Source organism: Fringilla coelebs (genome assembly GCF_963513975.1).
Source record: "Fringilla coelebs genome assembly, contig: SCAFFOLD_124, whole genome shotgun sequence".
NCBI classification, from domain to species: Eukaryota; Metazoa; Chordata; class Aves; order Passeriformes; family Fringillidae; genus Fringilla; species Fringilla coelebs.
In genome coordinates, this window is record NW_028167555.1 from 31414 (window position 1) to 53482 (window position 22069).

Consider the following 22069-nt stretch of genomic DNA (forward strand, 5'->3'; position numbering starts at 1 on the left):
TCCTGCCGGATTTCAACCCAAAACCGGTTCCAAAGTAGCAGATCTCACCCTATTTCAACCCAAAACCAGTTCCAAAGGGGCCAATCCTGCCCCATTTTAACCAAAACCCAACTCCAAGGCAGATCCTGCCCCATTTCAACCCAAAACCAGTTCCAAAGGGGCAAATCTCACCCCATTTCAACCGAAACCAAACTCCAAGGTGGATCCTGCCCCATTTCAACCCAAAATTGGCTCCAAAGGAGCAGATCTCACCCCAGGATGACCCTAAATTGGCTGTAAAGTGGCTGATCCTGTCCCATTTTAACCCAAAATTGGCTCTAAAGTGGCAGATCCTGCCCCATTTTCACCCAAACCCAGCTCCCAGCCAGACCCCGCCTGCCCCACGGCGCCTCCCCACCCCGAGCTGCCCCAACCCCGCGGCACCGGACACGAGGATGAGGATGAGGAGGAGGAGGAAGAGGAGCGACAAAGGAGGAAGATCCTCGGTGCCCGTGTGCTCGCCCCGTCCCGGTCAGGTGCAGATCTTGATGCGGGTGCCGCGGGCCAGCACGCGGAAGAAGGGGAAGACGCGCTCGCGGCAGCAGATGTGGAAGGTGTGGATGTGGCTCATGCTCTCGGCGTTGTAGAAGCACAGCTGCCCGCGCTCGTAGTCCAGGTAGACGCCGAAGCGCCGCGGCTGCTCGCCGGGCGCCAGCGCCGTCTGCTCCGTGGCCGTCAGCGCCTGGTACTTCTTGCCCGAGGTGCCCACGGCCCAGATCTCCCTGCGGGGCCCGGTACCGGTGCCGGTACCGCCCTTGTGGCGGGGCCGGGCGCTCTCGCGGGCGGCGCCCACGGCCCAGCCGCGCCGCCCGCCCACCTCCACCTCCCAGTAGTGGCGGCCGGCGCTGAAGCCGGGGGCGCCCAGCACGCAGAGGTCGCCGCCGCCGTCCCAGCGCGGCCGGGCTCCGGTTCCGTCCAGGGGCTCCGCGCGCCGCTCGGACAGACGGACGCTGCGCCGGTCCAGCGACAGCGACAGGCGGGGGTGGGCGGTGGAGGGGTCCAGGGTGACGTCGGCTGTGGGGGGAAAGAGGGTTAAAGGGGTTTGGGGGGTTTGGGGGGTTTTGGGGTTAGGGGGACTTGGGGGGTTTGGGGGGGTTTGGAGGACAGACGGACGCTGCGCCCATCCAGAGACAGTGACAGGCGGGGGTGGGCGGTGGAGGGGTCCAGGGTGACGTCGGCTGCGGGGGGAAAGAGGGGGTTAAAGGGGTCTGGGGGGTTATGGGGGGGTTTGGGGGAGTTTGGGGGTTAGGGGGGGTTTGGGGGACAGACGGACGCTGCGCCCATCCAGGGACAGGCTCAGGCGGGGGTGGGCGGTGGAGGGGTCCAGGGTGACGTCAGCTGGGGGGGAAAAGGTGGTTAAAGGGGTCAGGGGGGTTTGGGGGGGTTTAGGGGGTTTGGGGGGTTTTGGGGTTAGGGGGACTTGGGGGGTTTGGGGGGGTTTGGGGGACAGACGGACGCTGCGCCGGTCCAGGGACAGCGACAGGCGGGGGTGGGCGGTGGAGGGGTCCAGGGTGACGTCGGCTGTGGGGGGGGAAAGGTGGTTAGGGGGGATTTGGGGGGTTTGGGGGGTTTGAGGGAGTTTGGGGGTCTGGGGGTTTGGGGGTTTTGGGGAGTTTGGGGTTGGGGGGTAAGGGGGGGTTTGGGGGACAGACGGACGCTGCGCTGGTCCAGGGACAGGGACAGGGACAGGCGGGGGTGGGCGGTGGAGGGGTCCAGGGTGACGTCGGCTGTGGGGGGAAAGAGGGGGTTAAAGGGGTCTGGGGGGTTAGGGGGGGTTAGGGGGGGTTTGGTAGGATTTGGGGGAGTTTGGGGGTCTGGGGTTTAGGGGTTTGGGGGTTATGGGGGTTAGGGGGACAGACGGACGCTGCGCTGGTCCAGGGACAGCGACAGGCGGGGGTGGGCGGTGGAGGGGTCCAGGGTGACGTCGGCTGTGGGGGGGAGAGTTAGGGTTAAAGGGGTCTGGGGGGTTAGGGGGGGTTTGGGGTTAGGGGGACTTGGGGGGATTTGGGGTTATGGGGGTTTGGGGGACAGACGGACACTGCGCCGGTCCAGGGACAGCGACAGGCGGGGGTGGGCGGTGGAGGGGTCCAGGGTGACGTCGGCTGTGGGGGGGAAAGAGGGGGTTAAAGGGGTCAGGGGGGGTTAGGGGGATTTGGTAGGATTTGGGGAAGTTTGGGGGTCTGGGGTTTTGGGGTTAGGGGGGGTTTGGGGGACAGACGGACGCTGCACCCATCCAGGGACAGGCTCAGGTGGGGGTGGGCAGTGGAGGGGTCCAGGGTGATGTCGGCTGTGGGGGAAAGAGGGGGTTAAAGGGGTTTGGGGGGTTAGGGGGGGTTTAGGGGAGTTTGGGGTTGGGGGTTAGGGGGGGTTAGGGGGACAGACGGACGCTGCACCCATCCAGGGACAGGCTCAGGTGGGGGTGGGCGGTGGAGGGGTCCAGGGTGACGTCGGCTGTGGGGGAAAAGAGGGGGTTAAAGGGGTCTGGGGGGTCTGGGGGGATTTGGGAGGATTTGGGGGTTAGGGGGGGTTAGGGGGGTTTGGGGGTTAGGAGGAGTTAGGGGGATTTGAGGTTAGGGGCGTTTGGGGGGATTTGGGGTTTGGGGGTAGGGGGGGTTGGAGCGAGGATTTACAGCCCTTGGACGGAAATCTGCAATCCTTGAACCCCAATTTCCTGACTTTTAACCCCAATTCTCAGCTCTTTGATCCCTATTCCTGTTCCTTTAACCCCAAATTTCCAATCCCTTCAATCCCCAATTTTCCCTCTTTTCACCCCAAATTTCCAATCCCTCCAATCCCCAATTTTCCCTCCTTTCACCCCAAATTTCCCATCCCCAATTTTCCCTCTTTTCACCCCAAATTTCCAATCCCTTCAATCCCAAATTTCCAGCCTTTTCACCCCAATTTTCCCCCTTTTCACCCCAAATTTCCCATCCCTCCTTTAACCCCAATTTTCCCCCCTTTCACCCCAAATTTCCAATCCCTTCAATCCCAAATTTTCCCTCCTTTCACCCCAAATTTCCCTCCTTTAATCCCAAATTTCCAATCCCCAATTTTCCCCCTTTTCACCCCAAATTTCCAATCCCCAATTTTCCCCCTTTTCACCCCAAATTTCCAATCACTTCAATCCCCAATTTTCCCCCTTTTCACCCCAATTTTCCCCCTTTAACCCCAAATTTCCCATCCCTCCTTTAACCCCAATTTTCCCTCCTTTAACCCCAATTTACCCTCCTTTCACCCCAAATTTCCCATCCCTCCTTTACCCCATTTTTCCCCCGTTCTCACCCCAAATTTCCCATCCCTCCTTTACCCCAATTTTCCCCCCTTTCACCCCAAATTTCCAATCCCTCCTTTAACCCCAATTTTCCCCCTTTTCACCCCAAATTTCCCCCACCTTGGGGCACTTTGCTGAAGACCTTTTCCATCTTCCTCATCACCACGTCCTGCAGGAAACAATTCCTGAACTTCCTCCCCACGTCCACGGGCACCATCTCGGGCTCCTGGAACTTGATGTTCTCACACCTGGAAATGGGGAAAAAACAGGGGAAATTGGGAAAAACGGGGAAAAACGGGGGAAAAGGGGGGAAATTGGGATCCAGCTGCTCCAAGGTGTGACCCCGGCCTCCCTGCTCCCCCAAATGTCCCAAATCAGCCCAAAATGTCCCAAACCAGCTCCAAATGTCCCAAACCAGCTCCAAATGTCCCTAAACAGCCCCAAAATGTCCCAAACCAGCTCCAAATGTCCCTAACCAGCCCCAAAATGTCCCAAACCAGCCCCAAATGTCCCTAACCAGCCCCAAAAATCCCAAACCAGCCCCAAAAATCCCAAACCAGCCCCAAAATGTCCCTAAACAGCCCCAAAAATCCCAAACCAGCCCCAAACCAGCCCCAAAAATCCCAAACCAGCCCCAAAAATCCCAAACCAGCCCTAAAATGTCCCTAAACAGCCCCAAAAATCCCAAACCAGCCCCAAAATGTCCCTAAACAGCCTCAAAAAATCCCAAACCAGCCCCAAACCAGCCCCAAAAATCCCAAACCAGCCCCAAAATGTCCCTAAACAGCCCCAAAAAATCCCAAACCAGCCCCAAACCAGCCCCAAAAATCCCAAACCAGCCCCAAACCCCACCTGGGAACAGAGGGACTCACCTGATGAAGGTGCCTTTGATGTCCTGGAGGTGCCCAACAGAGAGGGGAGAGAAAAAAGGGAAAAATTTAATGAGGATTTGGATCGGTCCTGGGGGATTTGAACCCAAAATTGGCTCCAGAGGGGCTGATCTTGCTGGATTTTAACCCAAAATCAGCTCCAAGGGGGCCAATCCTGCCCCAATTTAACCCAAAATCGGCTCCAGAGGGGCTGATCTTGCTGGATTTTAACCCAAAATCTGCTCCAAGGGGGCCAATCCTGCCCCAATTTAACCCAAAATCGGCTCCAAAGGATTTTGCCCCATTTCACCCCAAAATCAGCACCAAAGGGGCCAATCCTGCCCCATTTTAACCCAAAATTGGCTCCAGAGGGGCTGATCTTGCTGGATGTTAACCCAAAATCGGCTCCAGAGGGGCAGATCCTGCCCCAATTTAACCCAAAATCGGCTCCAAGGTGCCAATCCTGCCCCATTTTAACCCAAAATCGGCTCCAAGGTGCCAATCCTGCCCCATTTTAACCCAAAATCAGCACCAAAGGGGCCAATCCTGCCCCATTTTAACCCAAAATCAGCTCCAAGGTGCCAATCCTGCCCCATTTTAACCCAAAATCGGCTCCAGAGGGGCCAATCCTGCCCCAATTTAACCCAAAATCGGCTCCAAGGTGCAAATCCTGCCCCATTTTAACCCAAAATCAGCACCAAAGGGGCTGATCTTGCTGGATTTTAACCCAAAATCGGCTCCAAGGTGAAAATCCTGCCCCAATTTAACCCAAAATCGGCTCCAGAGGGGCCAATCCTGCCCCAATTTAACCCAAAATCAGCTCCAAAGGATTTTACCTCATCATTTTGCCTCAGCATTGGCAATCAGCCTCCTCAGGGCCACCCCCCTCTCCTCCAGGGGTCTCATCCCAGTTCCCCCAGTCCCAGTCCATCCCAGTCCATCCCAGTATGCCCAGTTTGCCCAGTTTGACCCACCTTGAGCAGCTGCAGCCCCTCCTGCCTCCCTGCAGCCTCAGCATCAGCGATCAGCCTCCTGAGGGCTGCCCCCCGCTCCTCCAGGGCCCCCAGGTTACAGCACTGCCATCCCCCAGTCCCAGTCCATCCCAGTCCATCCCAGTCCCTCCCAGTCCATCCCAGTATGCCCAGTTTGCCCAGTCTGACCCACCTTGAGCAGCTGCAGCCCCTCCTGCCTCCCTGCAGCCTCAGCATCAGCGATCAGTCTCCTCAGGGCAGCCCCCCTCTCCTCCAGGGCCCCCAGGTTGCGCCGCTGCCATCCCCCAGTCCCAGTCCATCCCAGTATGCCCAGTTTACCCCAGTCTGACCCACCTTGAGCAGCTGCAGCCCCTCCTGCCTCCCTGCAGCCTCAGCATCAGCGATCAGCCTCCTCAGGGCCGCCCCCCTCTCCTCCAGCACCCCGAGGTTGCGCCGCTGCCGCGCCTGCAGCGCCTCGTGCCGCTCCTGCAGCTGCCGCAGCAGCAGCACCTGCTCGCCCGCCAGGAAGCGATGCAGCACCTCGAAATCCGCCTCCAGCTCCTGCATCTCCGCCTGCATCTGCTCCTGGGGGGAGAGGGGGGTGGGGAAAGGGGCTGAGGGTCTGCACGGCCGCTTACGGCCCGTTAACACCGCATTTCTGTGTTGGAGCGATGATTTACGGCCCTTCAACGCCGAATTTCCACTGTTCAATAACAAATTCCTGCACTTTAACACCAAATTTCCAGCCCTTTAACCCCAAATTTCCACTGTTCAATAACAAATTCCAGCCCTTCAACACCGAATTTCCACTGTTCAATAACAAATTCCAGCCCTTTAACCCCAAATTTCCAGCCCTTTAACCCCAAATTTCCACTGTTCAATAACAAATTCCTGCACTTTAACCCCAAATTTCCACTGCTCAATAACAAATTCCTGCACTTTAACACCAAATTTCCAGCCCTTTAACCCCAAATTTCCATTGTTCAATAACAAATTCCAGCCCTTTAACCCCAAATTTCCACTCCTTTAACCCCAAATTTCCATTGCTCAATAACAATTTCCTGCCCTTCAACCCCAAATTTCCGTGTTGGAGTGACGATTTCCAGGCTTGGAGCGATGATTTAGGGCTCTTCAACACCGAATTTCCACTGCTCAATAACAAATTCCTGCCCTTCAACCCCAAATTTCCACCCCTCCAGTAAAAATTTCCAGCCTTTTAACACCAAATTCCACTCTTTTAACCCCAAATTTCCACTGTTCAATAACGATTTCCAGCCCTTTAACCCCAAATTTCCACTGTTCAATAACAATTTCCTGCACTTTAACACCAAATTTCCAGCCCTTCAACCCCAAATTTCTGCATTGGAGCCACAATTTCCAGCCCTTTAACCCCAAATTTCCACTCCTTCAATAACAATTTCCAGCCCTTCAACCCTGAATTTCCGTGTTGGAGCAGAGATTTCCAGGCTTGGAGCGATGATTTCCTGCCCTTTAACCCCAAATTTCCGTATTGAAGCATCAATTTCCTGCCCTTTAAGCCCAAATTTCCACTGTTCCATAACAATTTCCAGCCCTTTAACCCCAAATTTCCACTCCTTCAATAACAATTTCCAGCCTTTTAACACCAAATTCCACTCCTTTAACCTCGAATTTCTGTGTTGGAGCGATGATTTACGGCCCTTTAACCCCAAATTTCCACTGTTCAATAACAATTTCCTGCACTTTAATCCCGAATTTCCGTGTTGGAGCAGAGATTTCCAGGCTTGGAGTGACGATTTCCAGCCCTTTAACACCAAATTTCCACTGCTCAATAACAATTTACGGCCCTTCAACACCAAATTTCTGTGTTGGAGCGATGATTTCCTGCCCTTCAACACCGAATTTCCACTGCTCAATAATAATTTCCATCCCTTTAATCCCAAATTTCCATGTTGGAGTGACAATTTCCAGCCCTTCAACCCCAAGTTTCTGTGTTGGAGCAAAGATTTCCTGCTCTTTAACCTCAAATTTCCACTGTTCAATTACAAATTCCTGCCCTTTAACCCCAAATTTCTGTGTTGGAGTGACGATTTCCAGGCTTGGAGCCACGATTTCCAGCCCTTTAACCTCAAATTTCCACTGTTCAATAACAATTTCTGGCCCTTTCACACCAAATTTCTGTGTTGGAGCAAGGATTTCCAGCCCTTTAACCCCAAATTTCCATTCCTTCAATAACAATTTCCAGCCCTTTAACCCCAAATTTCCACTCCTTCAATAATGATTTTTGGCCCTTTAACCCCAAATTTCCACTGTTCAATAACAATTTCCAGCCCTTTAACCCCAAATTTCAACTGTTCAATAACAATTTCCAGCCCTTTAACACCAAATTCCACTCTTTTAACACCAAATTTCTGTGTTGGAGCAGCAATTTCCAGGGTTGGATTGACAAATTCCACTCCTTTAACCCCAAATTTCCACTGTTCAATAACAAATTCCAGCCCTTTAACCCCAAATTTCCTCTGCTTTAGCCCCAAAATCAGCATTGAAGTCACAATTTCCAGCCTTTTAACCCCAAATTTAAACTTCTTTACCACCAAATTTCTGTGTTGGAATAAAAAAGGGGATTTTGGTGTCCTGGCACTGATTGGGAATGCATAAAATGGGGCAGAAAAGGGGATTTTGTGTTTTTCCTGTCCTGGCAGGGATGAAATGGGTCAGAAAAGGGGATTTTGGTGCCCTGGCTCTGTCTGGGCAGGGAGAAATGGGTGAGAAAAGGGGATTTTTTGGGTTTTCCTGTCCTGGCAGGATGGAATGGGTCAGAAAAGGGGATTTTGGGTTTTCCTGTCCTGGCAGGGAGAAATGGGTGAGAAAAGGGGATTTTTTGGGTTTCCCTGTGCTGGCAGGGATGGAATGGGGCAGAAAAGGGGATTTTGGTGTCCTGGCAGGATGAAATGGGTCAGAAAAGGGGATTTTGGTGTCCTGGCAGGATGAAATTGGTCAGAAAAGGGGATTTTTTGGGTTTTCCTGACCTGGCAGGATGGAATGGGTCAGAAAAGGGGATTTTGTGTTTTTCCTGTCCTGGCAGGGATGAAATGGGTCAGAAAAGGGGATTTTGTGTTTTTCCCGCCTGGGCAGGATGGAATGGGTCAAAAAGGGGATTTTTTGGGTTTTCCTGTCCTGGCAGGGATGCAGGGCTCACCCTCAGCAGGGAGATTTTCTCCTCCTCGCTGGATTTCTGTTTCAGCACCGCCTCCAGCTGCCTCCTCAGGGGCTCCAGGTGGCTCTGCAGCTTGTTCTGAGCAGGGCAGGGGGTGAGGGCAGGCCACAGCGGGAATCCTGCCCCCAGACCTCCCAAAAAACCCCAAATCCCCCCAAATTCCACTCCCACCCTGCAGTCCTGCACCGCCTCATCGAGCGGCACCATGCCTAAACTCCCAAAAAACCCCCCAAAACCCCCAAAATCCCCCAAATTTCCCCCCAAACCCGCTCTCACCTTGCAGTCCTGCACCCTGCCTAAACCCCCAAACCCCCCAAAACCCCCAAATTCCTCCAAATCTCCCCCAAATCTCCCCTCCTACCTTGCAGTCCTGCACCACCTCCTCCACACCTAAACCCCCAAACCCCCCAAAACCCCCAAATTTCCCCCAAACTGCTCTCACCTTGCAGTCCTGCACCACACCTAAACCCCCAAACTCCAAATAAACCCCAAATAAACCCCAAACCCCCCAAATTTTCCCCAAAACTCCCCAAATCTCCCCTACCTTGCAGTCCTGCACCACCTCCTCCAGCGGCACCACGCCTAAACCCCCAAACCCCCCAAAAAACCCCAAAATCTCCCCAAATCCCCCCAAACTGCTCTCACCTTGCAGTCCTGCACCACCTCGTCCAGCAGCACCACGTCTAAACCCCCCAAATCCCCAAAAACCCCAAAATCCCCCCAAACCCCGCACACCTTGCGGTCCTGCACCACCTCCTCCAGCAGCACCATGTCTAAACCCCCCAAACTCCCCAAAACCCCCCAATTTTCGCCCAAATCTCCCCTACCTTGCAGTCCTGCACCACCTCGTCCAGCGGCACCACACCCAAACTCCCAAAAAACCCCAAAACCCCCCAATTTTCCCCCAAACCCCTCTCACCTTGCAGTCCTGCACCACACCTAAACCCCCACACTCCAAATAAACCCAAAATCCCCCAAAACCCCCCAAATTTCCCCCAAATTTCCCCCCCGCACACCTTGCAGTCCTGCACCACCTCGTCCAGCGGCACCACGCCTAAACCCCCAAACCCCCAAAAACCCCAAAATCTCCCCAAATCCCCCCAAACTGCTCTCACCTTGCAGTCCTGCACCACCTCCTCCAGCAGCACCATGTCTAAACCCCCAAAATAAACCCCAAAACCCCCCAATTTTCCCCCAAACTCTGCTCTCACCTTGCAGTCCTGCACCCTGCCTAAACCCCCAAACTCCCCAAAATCCCCCAAAAAACCCCAAAACCCCCAAATTCCCCCAAATCTCCCCCAAACCCCGCACACCTTGCAGTCCTGCACCACCTCGTCCAGCGGCACCGTGCCTAAACCCCCCAAAAAACCTCAAATTTCTCCCAAATTTGCCCCGCACACCTTGCAGTCCTGCACCACAGCTAAACCCCCCAAACCCCCCAAAATCCCCCAAATCTCCCCAAATTTCCCCCGCTCTCACCTTGCAGTCCTGCACCACACCTAAACTCCCAAATAAACCCCAAAATCTCCCCAATTCCCCCCAAACCCGCTCCTACCTTGCAGTCCTGCACCACCTCGTCCAGCGGCACCACGCCCAAACCCCCAAACCCCCCAAACCCCCCAAAAACCCCAAACCCCCCCAAATTCCCCCCAAACCCCCCTCCTACCTTGCAGTCCTGCCCCACACCTAAACCCCCAAACTCCAAATAAAACCCCAAAAACCCCCAAAAAAACCCCAAATCCCCCCAAACCCCCCCCCGTACCTTGCAGTCCTGCACCACACCTAAACCCCCCAAAACCCCCCCAAATCCCCCAAAACCCCCCAATTTCCCCCCAAATCCGCTCTCACCTTGCAGTCCTGCACCACCTCGTCCAGCGGCACCGTGCCTAAAGTCCCCAAATTCCCCCAAATTCCCCCAAATCCCCCCGCACACCTTGCAGTCCTGCCCCACACCTAAACCCCCCAAACCCCCCAAACTCCCCAAAACCCCCCAAAAACCCCAAAACCCCCCAAAAACCCCCCAAACCCCCCTCCTACCTTGCAGTCCTGCACCACCTCGTCCAGCGGCACCACGCCCAAAGCCCCCCAAACCCCCAAAAACCCCCAAAAAAACCCCAAACTCCCCCAAATCCGCTCTCACCTTGCAGTCCTGCACCACACCTAAACCCCCAAACTCCAAATAAACCCCAAATAAACCCCAAAACCCCCAAATTTCCCCCAAACCCCCCCGCACACCTTACAGTCTTGCACCACCTCGTCCAGCGGCACCATGTCTAAACCCCCAAAATCCCCAAAACCCCCCAAATCTCCCCCAAACCCCACTCCCACCTTGCAGTCCTGCACCATGCCTAAACCCCCCAAACCCCCCAAAAACGCCAAAACCCCCCAAATTTCCCCAAATCTCCCCGCACACCTTGCAGTCCTGCACCACCTCGTCCAGCAGCACTGTACCCAAACCCCCCAAACCCCCCAAAGCCCCCAAAAACCCCAAAATCCCCCAATTTTCCCCCAAATCCCCCCCCAAATACCTTGCAGTCCTGCACCACCTCGTCCAGCGGCACCACGCCTAAACCCCCAAACCCCCCAAATTTCCCCCAAACTCCCCCCAAACCCCGCACACCTTGCAGTCCTGCACCATGCCTAAACCCCCAAACTCCAAATAAACCCCAAATTTCCCCCAAAACCCCCAAATTCCCCCAAACCCCCCTCCTACCTTGCAGTCCTGCACCCTGCCTAAACCCCCACACTCCAAATAAACCCCAAATAAACCCCAAAAACCCCCAAATTTCCCCCAAACTGCTCTCACCTTGCAGTCCTGCACCACCTCGTCCAGCGGCACCATGCCCAAACCCCCCAAACTCCAAATAAACCCCCCAAAACCCCCAAATTCCCCCAAATCCCCCCAAACCCCGCACACCTTGCAGTCCTGCCCCACACCTAAACCCCCAAACTCCAAATAAACCCCAAACTCCCCAAGTTCCCCCAAATTTCCCCCAAACCCCACACACCTTGCAGTCCTGCACCCTGCCTAAACCCCCAAACCCCCAAAACCCCCCAAATTCCCCCCAAATTTCCCCCCCTCGTACCTTGCAGTCCTGCACCACCTTGTCGAGCGGCACCACACCCAAACCCCCCAAACCCCCCAAAAACCCCAAAACCCCCCAAATTTCCCCAAACCCCCCTGCACACCTTGCAGTCCTGCATCACCTCGTCCAGCAGCACCATGTCTAAACCCCCCAAATCCCCAAAAACCCCAAAATCCCCCCAAACTGCTCTCACCTTGCAGTCCTGCACCACCTCGTCCAGCAGTACCATGTCTAAACCCCCCAAACCCCCCAAACTCCCCCAAATTCCCCCCAAATTTCCCCCAAACCCGCTCTCACCTTGCAGTCCTGCACCACACCTAAACCCCCAAACTCCAAATAAACCCAAATTTCCCCCAAATCTCCCCCCCTACCTTGCAGTCCTGCACCACCTCGTCCAGCGGCACCACACCTAAACCCCCAAACCCCCCAAAAACCCCCAAAAAACCCCAAATCCCCCCAAATCCCCCCTCCTACCTTGCAGTCCTGCACCACACCTAAACCCCCAAACTCCAAATAAACCCCAAATAAACCCCAAAAACCCCCAAATTCCCCCCAAACCCCACTCCTACCTTGCAGTCCTGCACCACCTCGTCCAGCGGCACCACGCCCAAACCCCCCAAACTCCAAATAAACCCCAAAATTCCCCCAAAATCCCCCCAAACCCCGCACACCTTGCAGTCCTGCACCACACCTAAACTCCCCAAACTCCAAATAAACCCCAAATTTCCCCCAAAACCCCCAAATTCCCCCAAACCCCCCTCCTACCTTGCAGTCCTGCACCCTGCCTAAACCCCCACACTCCAAATAAACCCCAAATAAACCCCAAAAACCCCCAAATTTCCCCCAAACCCCGCTCTCACCTTGCAGTCCTGCACCACCTCGTCCAGCGGCACCATGCCCAAACCCCCCAAACTCCAAATAAACCCCCCAAAACCCCCAAATTCCCCCAAATCCCCCCAAACCCCGCACACCTTGCAGTCCTGCCCCACACCTAAACCCCCAAACTCCAAATAAACCCCAAACTCCCCAAGTTCCCCCAAATTTCCCCCAAACCCCACACACCTTGCAGTCCTGCACCCTGCCTAAACCCCCAAACCCCCAAAACCCCCCAAATTCCCCCAAATTTCCCCCCCTCCTACCTTGCAGTCCTGCACCACCTCCTCCAGCAGCACCATGTCTAAACCCCCAAAATAAACCCCAAAACCCCCCAAATTCCCCCAAATCTCCCCCACCTTGCAGTCCTGCACCACCTCGTCCAGCGGCACCACACCTAAACTCCCAAAAAACCCCAAAATCCCCCCAAATTCCCCCAAATCTCCCCCACCCTGCAGTCCTGCACCACCTCGTCGAGCGGCACCACGCCCAAACCCCCCAAAAACCCCAAATTCCCCTAAAACCCCCCAAATTTCCCCCAAATCTCCCCCCCTCCTACCTTGCAGTCCTGCACCACCTCCTCCAGCAACACCATGTCTAAACCCCCAAAATAAACCCCAAAACCCCCCAAATTCCCCCAAATCTCCCCCACCTTGCAGTCCTGCACCACCTCGTCCAGCGGCACCACGCCCAAACTCCCAAAAAACCCCAAAACCCCCCAATTTCCCCCCAAACCCCCCATACCTTGCAGTCCTGCACCACCTCGTCCAGCGGCACCACGCTGTGCTGCCGGTGCCCGCGGGCCTCGCGGCACACCACGCAGATGGCCGCCTCGTCCACCTCGCAGAAGAGCTTCAGCGGCTCCTGGTGCTGCCGGCAGAGCTCGGGGGGCCCGCCGGGCGCGGCGGCGGCGGCGGGGGCGGCGGCGGGGGCGGCGGCGGGGCCGCGGGGCGGGCGCGGGTGCAGCTGGCGGATGATGTGCACCATGTTGGCCAGCTGCAGGTTGGGGCGGAAGCTGCGCTGCCAGAAGGATTTGCGGCACTGCGGGCAGGTGAAGGCGCCGCCGGGGCGCCGCGGGGGCCGCTCTTCTTCATCATCATCCTCCTCCTCCTCCTCATCATCCTCTGCTTCCTCCTCCTCCTCCACCTCCTCCTCCTCCATCTCGTCGTAGTCGAAGTACAGCCCGCCCTGCGCGCCGCCGGCCCACGCGGTGTCGCCTTCCTCCTCCTCCTCTTCCTCCTCTTCCTCCTCCTCATCCTCAGCGGGGTCCCCCCACAGCTCGCCTTCCTCCTCCTCCTCCTCCTCCTCTTCCTCCCACATGTCCTCATCCTCCTCCTCCTCCTCGTCCGCGCCTTCCTCCTCCTGCTCCACGTCCAGCTCGTCTTCCTCCAGCTCTTCCTCCTCCTCCTCCTCCTCCTCCTCGTCGTCCTCCCCGCCCAGCGCGGAGCCGCCGGGGCCGGGCTCGCCGCCGCCGCCGCGGGCCCACAGGCGGGAGATGCAGCCGCGGCAGAAGTTGTGCCCGCAGCCGATGGACACCGGGTCGGCGAAGTAGTCCAGGCAGATGGCGCAGATCGCCTCCTCCTGCAGCGTCTCCACCGGGTCCGGCCGGCAGCCGGGGCCGCCCAGCGCCGCGGGGGCCGCCATGCCCGCCCCGCCTTCCTCCGCCGCCGCCGCCGCCGGGCCGGGCCCCGCTAGGCCTCGCCGGGCCTCGCCGCCGCCTCGCCCCGCGCTCTCACGGCCGCCCGGTGCCCGCTCGGTGCCCGCTCGGTGTCCCCCGGTTCCCTCCGGTTCCTCCCGGTTCCCTCCGGCCGCGCTCGCCCGGCGGCGGCTCCGCCACAGACGGGAAAGGCCGCGGCACTTCCGCCTTCCGGCTCAGGCGCCGCCCCTTCTGCCCAACGTGACCGGAAAGAGCGGCCGCCGCGCTTCCTCTGGGGTCTATCTAGCCACGGAACTCTTTGGTTTTGGAGGACTGGGGACGCGGCCGGAGCGTTACCGGCTTCCGGGGCGCTCCAAGCCCCCCGATCCCGGTCCCGGCTCCTGCCCCGGTCCTGGTCCCCTTCCGGGTCTCCCCGGCAGCGCTCGCCCGGCGGCGGCTCCGCCACGGACAGGAAAGGCCGCGACACTTCCGCGTTCCGGTTTAGGCCCCGTCCCTTCTGCCCACCGTGACCGGAAGTTTCTCCGGTTGCCGAGCAACACCGGAAGTACCGGCCGCGCCGTTTCCGCTAGGGTTTATCCAGCCACGCAACTCGTTGATCTTGGAGGACTGGAGGCGGTGCCAGCGCTGCGGGGCGGGGTTGAGGGCGGGGCCGCAGGCGGGGCGTTGGCGGCTCTCCCCGCCCCCAGCGCGGCGCGGGGCGCTCCGAGCTGCCCGGTCCCGGTTCCGGTCCCGGTTCCAGTCCCGGTTCCGGTTCAAGTCCCGGTTCAAGTCCCTGTCCCCGTTCCAGTCCCGGTCCCGATTCCTGTCCCGGTCCATTCCCGGTCTTGCTTCCTGTCCCGGCTCCTGTCCTGGTCCCTGTCCCCGTTCCAGTCCCGGTCCTGGTTCCGTTCCCGGTCCATTCCCGGTCTTCGTCCCAGTCTCGGTCCCTGTCCCGGTCCGGGCTCTCTCTCAGGTATTTTTGCCCGAAATCCCCCGTTTTCCCCGCGGTTTTCTCTATCCCCGTTCCAGTCCCGGTCCCGGTTCCTGTCCCGGTCCATTCCCGGTCCCGGTTCCTGTCCTGGTCCCTGTCCCCATTCCAGTCCCGGTCCGGGCTCTCTCTCAGGTATTTTTACCCCAAATCCCCCCGTTTTTACCCCAAATCCCCCCGGTTTTCCCCGAAATCCCCCGTTTTCGCCCCAAATCCCCCCGGTTTTACCCCAAATCCCCCCGTTTTCGCCCCAAATCCCCCCGTTTTTCCCCGAAATCCCCCGTTTTCGCCCCAAGCCCCCGCTCCCCGCGCGGTTTTCCCGCCGCGGGCGGCGCTCGGCGCTCAGCGTTTCTGTAGTGTAGTGGTTATCACGTTCGCCTCACACGCGAAAGGTCCCCGGTTCGAAACCGGGCAGAAACACTCCGATTTTCCTGCCCGAACCTTTTTTACCTTTTTTCCTCTTTTTCCCCTTTTTGCCTCATTTTTCCTGGTGTAATTTTGGATCTCAGCCCCGCTTCCCTCCCTGCCTTCTCCAGCCAAACTTTCCTGCAGCACATTTTATTATTTCACTTCTTATAATTTAATATTTTAGGATTTCATTTTTTATTTAATTTTTAATAATTTCATACTTCAGGCTCCTCCTCCTCCTCCTGCCCAGTATCCAGCACCCCGAGGGAGGAAGCACACCCTCCTCCTCCTCCTCCTCCTCAGTATCCAGCACCCCGAAGAAGGAAGGGAGGAAGCACACCCTCCTCCTCCTCCCGGGCCATGGCCTCCCCTCCCCGCCGGGAATTGGGCTCCTCTGGGCGATAAATCGGGAAAATCCGCGCGGGGTGAGCTCCCGTCCCCCCCAGCCGCTCCCACAAACCCAATTTTCACCTCATTCATCCCCAAAAAGCCGGGGACGGACGGGGTGGGAGCAGCCCCAGGGCGGGCGGTGCCTCAGCCCGGACACGGGGGCAGGACAGGAGTTCTGGCACTTTCTGCCGCTTCCACCGAGGTGGATTTCCTCAAAAACGCGCGATTTTCTTCCGAGGAAACCCAAAAGGGGAAGCGGCAGCAGCGAAACCGCCCCGACGTTAATTCCGGAACCGAGAAGAGGAACCGGGAGCGACGCTGGGACCGAAAGAACCGGCACCGGATGAGAGGGGACCCCGTGGGGGAGCCCCCTCCCCAACCCCGCGGGTCCCGCCGGGATCCTCCCGGGGCACCGATCCCGCATCCCTGGGGACAGATCCTGCATCCCTCGGGCACCGATCCCGCATCCCCCGGGGGCACCGATCCCGCATCCCTGGGGGCACCGATCCCGCACCCCCGGGGCACCGATCCCGCACCCCTGGGGGCTCCAATCCCGCATCCCTCGGGGCACAGCTCCCACATCCCTCGAGGCACCGATCCCGCATCACTCAGGGCACCGATCCCGCACCCCTCGGGCACCGATCCCGCACCCTTCGAGGCACAGATCCCGCATCCCTCGAGGCACCGATCCCGCATCACTCAGGGCACCGATCCCGCACCCCTGGGGGCTCCAATCCCGCATCACTCAGGGCACCGATCCCGCATCCCTGGGGGCACCAATCCCGCATCACTCAGGGCACCGATCCCGCATCACTCAGGGCACCGATCCCGCACCCCTGGGGGCACCAATCCCGCATCACTCAGGGCACCGATCCCGCATCACTCAGGGCACCGATCCCGCATCCCTCGGGGCACCGATCCCGCACCCCTCGAGGCACCGATCCCGCACCCCTCGAGGCACCGATCCCGCATCCTTCGGGGCACCGATCCCGCATCCCTCAGGGCACCGATCCCGCACCCCTCGGGCACAGATCCCGCATCCCTCGAGGCACCGATCCCGCATCACTCAGGACACCGATCCCGCACCCCCGGGGCACCGATCCCGCACCCCCGGGGCACCGATCCCGCACCCCTGGGGGCTCCAATCCCGCATCCCTCGGGGCACCGATCCCGCATCACTCAGGACACCGATCCCGCATCCTTCGGGGGCACCAATCCCGCACCCCTCGGGCACAGATCCCGCATCCCTCGAGGCACCGATCCCGCACCCCTGGGGGCACAGATCCTGCATCCCCCGGGGCACAGATCCCGCACCCCTCGGGCACCGATCCCGCATCATTCAGGACACCGATCCCGCATCCTTCGGGGCACAGATCCCGCATCCCTCGGGCACAGATCCCGCACCCCTCGAGGCACCGATCCCGCACCCCCGGCCCCGCAGGTCCCTCCCGGTCTCCGGTCCCCGCCCAGCGGATCCGGGGCCGTGCAAAGCGCTCCCCGCCCGGGCCGGTTCTCCCGGTTCTGCCGCCTCCTCTCCCCGTTCCACGGGAGGGAGCCGAGCCCGAGGCTCCGCCGCCGCTCCGCCGCCCTCCTCCCTTCATCCCAAACTCTCCCGGCTGCGTTTTTGGGGCGCTCGCTCCCAGCCCGGCCCTTCCCGCCGCCGGCGGCTCCTCCCGGCTCTTCCCGGCGCGCCGGGATTGGGATTTGCATCTCCAAAAACCCGCCCGGGCCGGGCGGCGGAGACCCGGCCGCCAAAAGTCCCGTAAAAGTAAAAAAGAATTTACCCGAGGGGCTCAGCGGAGGAGCAGAGGGTGAAAATCTCTGCCACTGAAATAAAAATAAAAATCGATTTACCTGGCGGAGCTCAGTGGAACCCTGGCGCTAAAAGTCCTGTAAGGATAAATAAGAATTTACCCACGGGGCTCAGTGGAACGTTGGCACTAAAAGTCCAATAAAAATAAATAAGAATTCGCCCGCGGGGCTCAGCGGAGGAGCAGAGGGTGAAAAACCCTGGCACTAAAAGTCCCCTAAAAATAAAAAAGAATTCACCCGCGGATCTCAGCGGAGGAGCAGAGGGTGAACATTTTCACGGGAGAATTTTCCTGGTGGGCTCAGAGGCCGCCCAGGGACGGGGCTGTCCCCGGTTTGTGCCCCTCGGGCTCTGGTTGAGCTTTTCCTCCCCTTTTCCCTCGGATTTGCCCCGTCCGGGGTCCCGCCGAGCCCACCGGGTCGGATCCTGCGTCTCCGGGGCTTTTTGGGGATGGTTTGGGCGCAGCAGGAGCGGGGCGGAGCAGCTCGAGGGATAAAAACCGGGAATTCTGATGAGGAAAAGCCGGGAGAGCCGCGGGGGAGACCTGAGGCGCAGGCTCGGCCCGGGCGTGGCACGGATCCACCCGGGACAGGGAGGGAGCGGCCGGGAAGGACCAAACGCGGCGGGGTCCGGATCCCTCGGGAGGGAATTCCGGCCGGGATTCGGCTCTCTGAGCCGGGAGAGGAAGACTCCGAGGAAGGAGAGCTGCCCTGGAGGACCTGGTAGGTGCCACCTGCTGAGCTTGGGGACATTTGGGGACACTCCGACCCCGGGAGCGCTCCTTTGGTGGGGAAAGGCAGAATTTGACCCATTTTGGGCAGAATTCGTCTCGATTGGGGCAGAATTTGTCCCGATTGGGGCAGATTTTGTCCCGATTGGGGCAGAATTTGACCCATTTTGGGCAGAATTCGTCCCGATTGGGGCAGATTTTGACACGATTGGGGCAGAATTTGACCCATTTTGGGCAGAATTCGTCCCGATTGGGGCAGAATTTGTCCCGATTGGGGCAGAATTTGACTCAGTTTGGGCAGAATTCGTCCCGATTGGGGCAGAATTTGACACGATTGGGGCAGAATTTGACCCAGTTTGGGCAGAATTCGTCCCGATTGGGGCAGAATTTGACACGATTGGGGCAGAATTCGTCCCGATTCCGGCAGAATTTGACCCAGTTTGGGCAGAATTTGTCCCGGTTGGGGCAGAGTTTGTCCCGGTTAGGGCAGAATTTGATACGATTGGGGCAGAATTCGTCCCGATTGGGGCAGAATTTGACACGACTGGGGCAGAATTTGACCCAGTTTGGGCAGAATTTGACCCATTTTGAGCAGGGAGCTGCGGGGATTTGAGTCGGGGTCCGACTCCAGGGCTGTTCTCCCGCGGGAATTCCCACTTTTCCTCATTTTTGGGATTTAAAATCCCCGTTTCGGGGCCGCGGGGATCCTGAGCTCCTCTCGCTCCCGCAGCTGGAAGATCTGAAAAATGAGCTGGAGAAGAGGCAGGCGAAAAAAACCCCGGAGGTTTCGCGGCAGGAAAACCCAGCTCAGGGACAGGAGGAGAAGAGCCAGCAGCTGGTGAGGGAATTCTCCTGATCTGGGGGAAAATCGGAGGGAGAAAAGACGGGGGAAAAGGGAATTAAATCCCGCTGGGAGGGTTCCCTGCATTCCCGAATTTTTCCCGAATTATTCCCTCTGCTGGGATCTCACGCTGAGCTCTCCTCTCTCTCTTCCCCCAGGATGTGAAAAGCTCCGTCAGCAGGTTCGTGGCCTCCCTGGAATTTTTTTCCAGGAGTTTTTCCCCGAGGAACGGAGGAGGGAACTCGGAACTCGGCTCCTTTGGGTCCTCGGCCGCTTTTGGGATGCGCTGGTCCGCGGCGATTTGGCCTCAAAAAGATCAAAAACCATTTAAAAGTCTTGGCTCTTCGCTCCAGCCCAGAATTCCCGCAAAATTCCTTCTTTCCTCATTAAAAAATTAGGAAAAAAATAGAAAAAAATTAGGTTCAGGAAAAAAGAAAAGGAAATGAGTCCAACAGGGAAATTCGGCCTTTGATCTCCGGGATTCCCAAGGGAAGGGGGGAAATTAAACCCCGACATTCCAGCAGCGCTGGCGGCTCCCGAAACCTCCCCGGCCGCTCTGAGGAGTGTCGGGGGGGGTTCCGTCGGTTTTATTTCATTTTTATTTTAATTCCAGGTGTGGGAAAGTGACTTTCCAGCTGCCCCTGGACGCGGCTCCGGGGCCGGAAGAGCGAGTTTGTCACTTCTGGAGGAGCAGCGCCCTGAAGGAAACCCTGAGGAAGCTCCAAGGTACCCGGGAGGAGAACGAAAAGAGATTTAAGGGGTATTTTGGGAGAGCTGGGAGGGCGGAGCTGCCCTGCTCCCGTCCCCGAGATAAACTGGGAACCACCCCCCAAACACCCTGACCCGGCTCTGTCCCCAGCGTCACCCTGGAACCCCCCCGAGCTGTGCTGTCGGTGTTTGGTCTAAAACCGGGGAAACAAAGCACAGAGGGGCTGCAAAAAACGAAATTAACATTGCAAATGACGAAACCCCACCCCAAACACGCTGCCCCGGCTCTGTCCTCGCAGCCAGCGTCACCTTGACCCGACACCCCGAGCTGTGCTGTCGGCGTTTGGTGTAAAATCGGGGAAAGAAAGCACAGAGGGGCTGCAAACCCACAAATTACCATTCTAAATTCCGAAACCACCCCCCAAACACCCTGACCCGGCTCTGTCCCGCAGCCAGCGTCACCCTGGACCCCGACACGGCGCACCCCGAGCTGGTGCTGTCGGAGGACGGCAAGAGCGTCTGGCGCGGAGCCGCCGCCCGCCCGCTGCCGGAGCGCCCCGAGCGCTTCGAGCTCTGGCCCTTCGTGCTGGGCCACCAGCGCTTCGCCACCGGGCGCCACTGCTGGCACGTGGACGTGGGCGACGGCGGCGACTGGGCCGTGGGGGTGGCCCGCGAGTCGGTGCCGAGGAAGGGGCGGCTGAGCCTGGGCCCCCAGGGCGGGATCTGGGCGCTGGAGAAGTGGGGCGGGCAGCTGCGGGCGCTGACGGCCCGCAAGGTGACCCTGGTGGCGCCGCGGGGGCTGCCCCGGAGGGTCAGCGTGCACCTGGACTGCGGCGGCGGCTCCGTGGCCTTCCTGGACGGGCAGCGCGGCGGGCTCCTCTTCGCCTTCCCCCGCGCCTCCTTCGGCGGGGAGAGGCTCCGGCCCTGGCTCTGGGTGGTGGGGGCGCGGTCCCAGCTCCGGCTGTGCCCCTGAGGGGAAGGTGTCCCCTGAATTGTCACAGAAGTGTGAGAGAAAAGTGTCCCCCCCATTGTCACAGAGCCCGGAGGGAAAAGTGTCCCCTGATTGTCACAGAAGTGTGAGAGAAAAGCGTCCCCTGAATTGTCACAGAGCCCTGAGGGAAAAGTGTCCCCCCCATTGTCACAGAAGTGTGAGGGAAAGTGTCCCCCCGATTGTCACAGAAGTGTGAGGGAAAGTGTCCCCCCCATTGTCACAGAGCCCTGAGGGAAAAGTGTCCCCCCGATTGTCACAGAAGTGTGAGAGAAAAGCGTCCCCTGAATTGTCACAGAGCCCTGAGGGAAAGTGTCCCCTGAATTGTCACAGAAGTGTGAGGGAAAAGTGTCCCCTGAATTGTCATAGAGCCCTGAGGGAAAGGTGTCCCTTCAATTGTCACTGGGCCCTGAGGGAAAAGTGTCCCCCCCATTGTCACAGATCCCTGGGGAAAAAGTGTCCCCCCGATTGTCACAGAGCCCTGGGGGTTTGGGTTAGGTTAGGTTTAGTTTGGGGTTAGGGTTACGGTGAGGGTTAGGGTCAGATTCGGGTTTGGGTTAGGGTTAATTTAGGGTTTGGGTTAAGGTTCGGTTAGAGTTTGGGTTGGGTTTGTTTTAGTTTTGGGTTAGGGTTAGGAGTAGGGTTCGGTTAGGTTTAGGGTTAGGGTCAGATTTGGGTTAGGTTTAGGGTTAGGCTGGGGTTAGGAGTTGGCCTAGGTTAGGTTTAGGGTTAGGGTCAGATTAGAGTTTGAGTTAGGGTTAGGTTAGGGTTTGGGTTAGGGTTCGGTTAGTGTTTGGGTTGGGTTTGTTTTAGTTTTGGGTTAGGGTTAGGAGCAGGGCTAGGTTAGGTTTAGTGTTTGGTTAGGGTTAGGAGTAGGGCTAAGTTAGGTTTAGGGTTTGGTTAGTGTTAAGAGTAGGGTTAGGTTAGGTTTAGGGTTTGTTAAAGGTTAGGAGCAGGGCTAGGTTAGGTTTAGGGTTTGGTTAGGGTTAGGAGCAGGGCTAGGTTAGGTTTAGGGTTAAGGTTGTGTTAGGGTTTTGGTTAGGTTTGTTTTAGTTTTGGGTTAGGTTAGGTTTAGGAGCAGGGCTAGGTTAGGTTTAGGGTTCAGGTTATGTTAGGGTTACGGTTTGGTTCGTCTTAGGGTTATGTTAGGGTTAGAGTTTGGGTTAGTCTTAGGGCTGGGGTTAAGTTTAGGACAAAATATTGTCAAAAAGTGGGAAGAAGCTGCGGAGGTGGGAGTGCGAGGCTGGGAAATGTGGAACCGAGGG

The 22069-nt window shown here is 58.1% G+C and overlaps 1 protein-coding gene across 1 annotated transcript; it reads right to left on the bottom strand.

The window, feature by feature from the left end:
• Positions 1-429: 429 nt before the first annotated feature.
• Positions 430-14361, bottom strand: TRIM41 (tripartite motif containing 41). The gene is made up of 6 exons (XM_084227282.1): positions 13050-14361; positions 8329-8424; positions 5505-5735; positions 4183-4205; positions 3431-3558; positions 430-1053 (listed from the first exon to the last, which is right to left on the bottom strand). The coding sequence occupies exons 1-6, from the start codon at positions 13947-13949 to the stop codon at positions 512-514; spliced, it is 1920 nt and encodes a 639-aa protein (XP_084083408.1). The 5' UTR covers positions 13950-14361; the 3' UTR covers positions 430-511.
• Positions 14362-22069: the final 7708 nt, after the last annotated feature.

Excerpts from the sequence above, each read along its gene's own strand:
- TRIM41 (XM_084227282.1), bottom strand. The coding sequence starts at position 13,949 with ATGGCGGCCCCCGCGGCGCTGGGCGGCCCCGGCTGCCGGCCGGACCCG. Across the intron at positions 8,425-13,049 it reads AGGTGGTGCAGGACTGCAAG|AACAAGCTGCAGAGCCACCT; the intron begins GTATGGGGGGTT and ends TGCCCTGCTCAG. Across the intron at positions 5,736-8,328 it reads AGAAAATCTCCCTGCTGAGG|GAGCAGATGCAGGCGGAGAT; the intron begins GTGAGCCCTGCA and ends CTCTCCCCCCAG.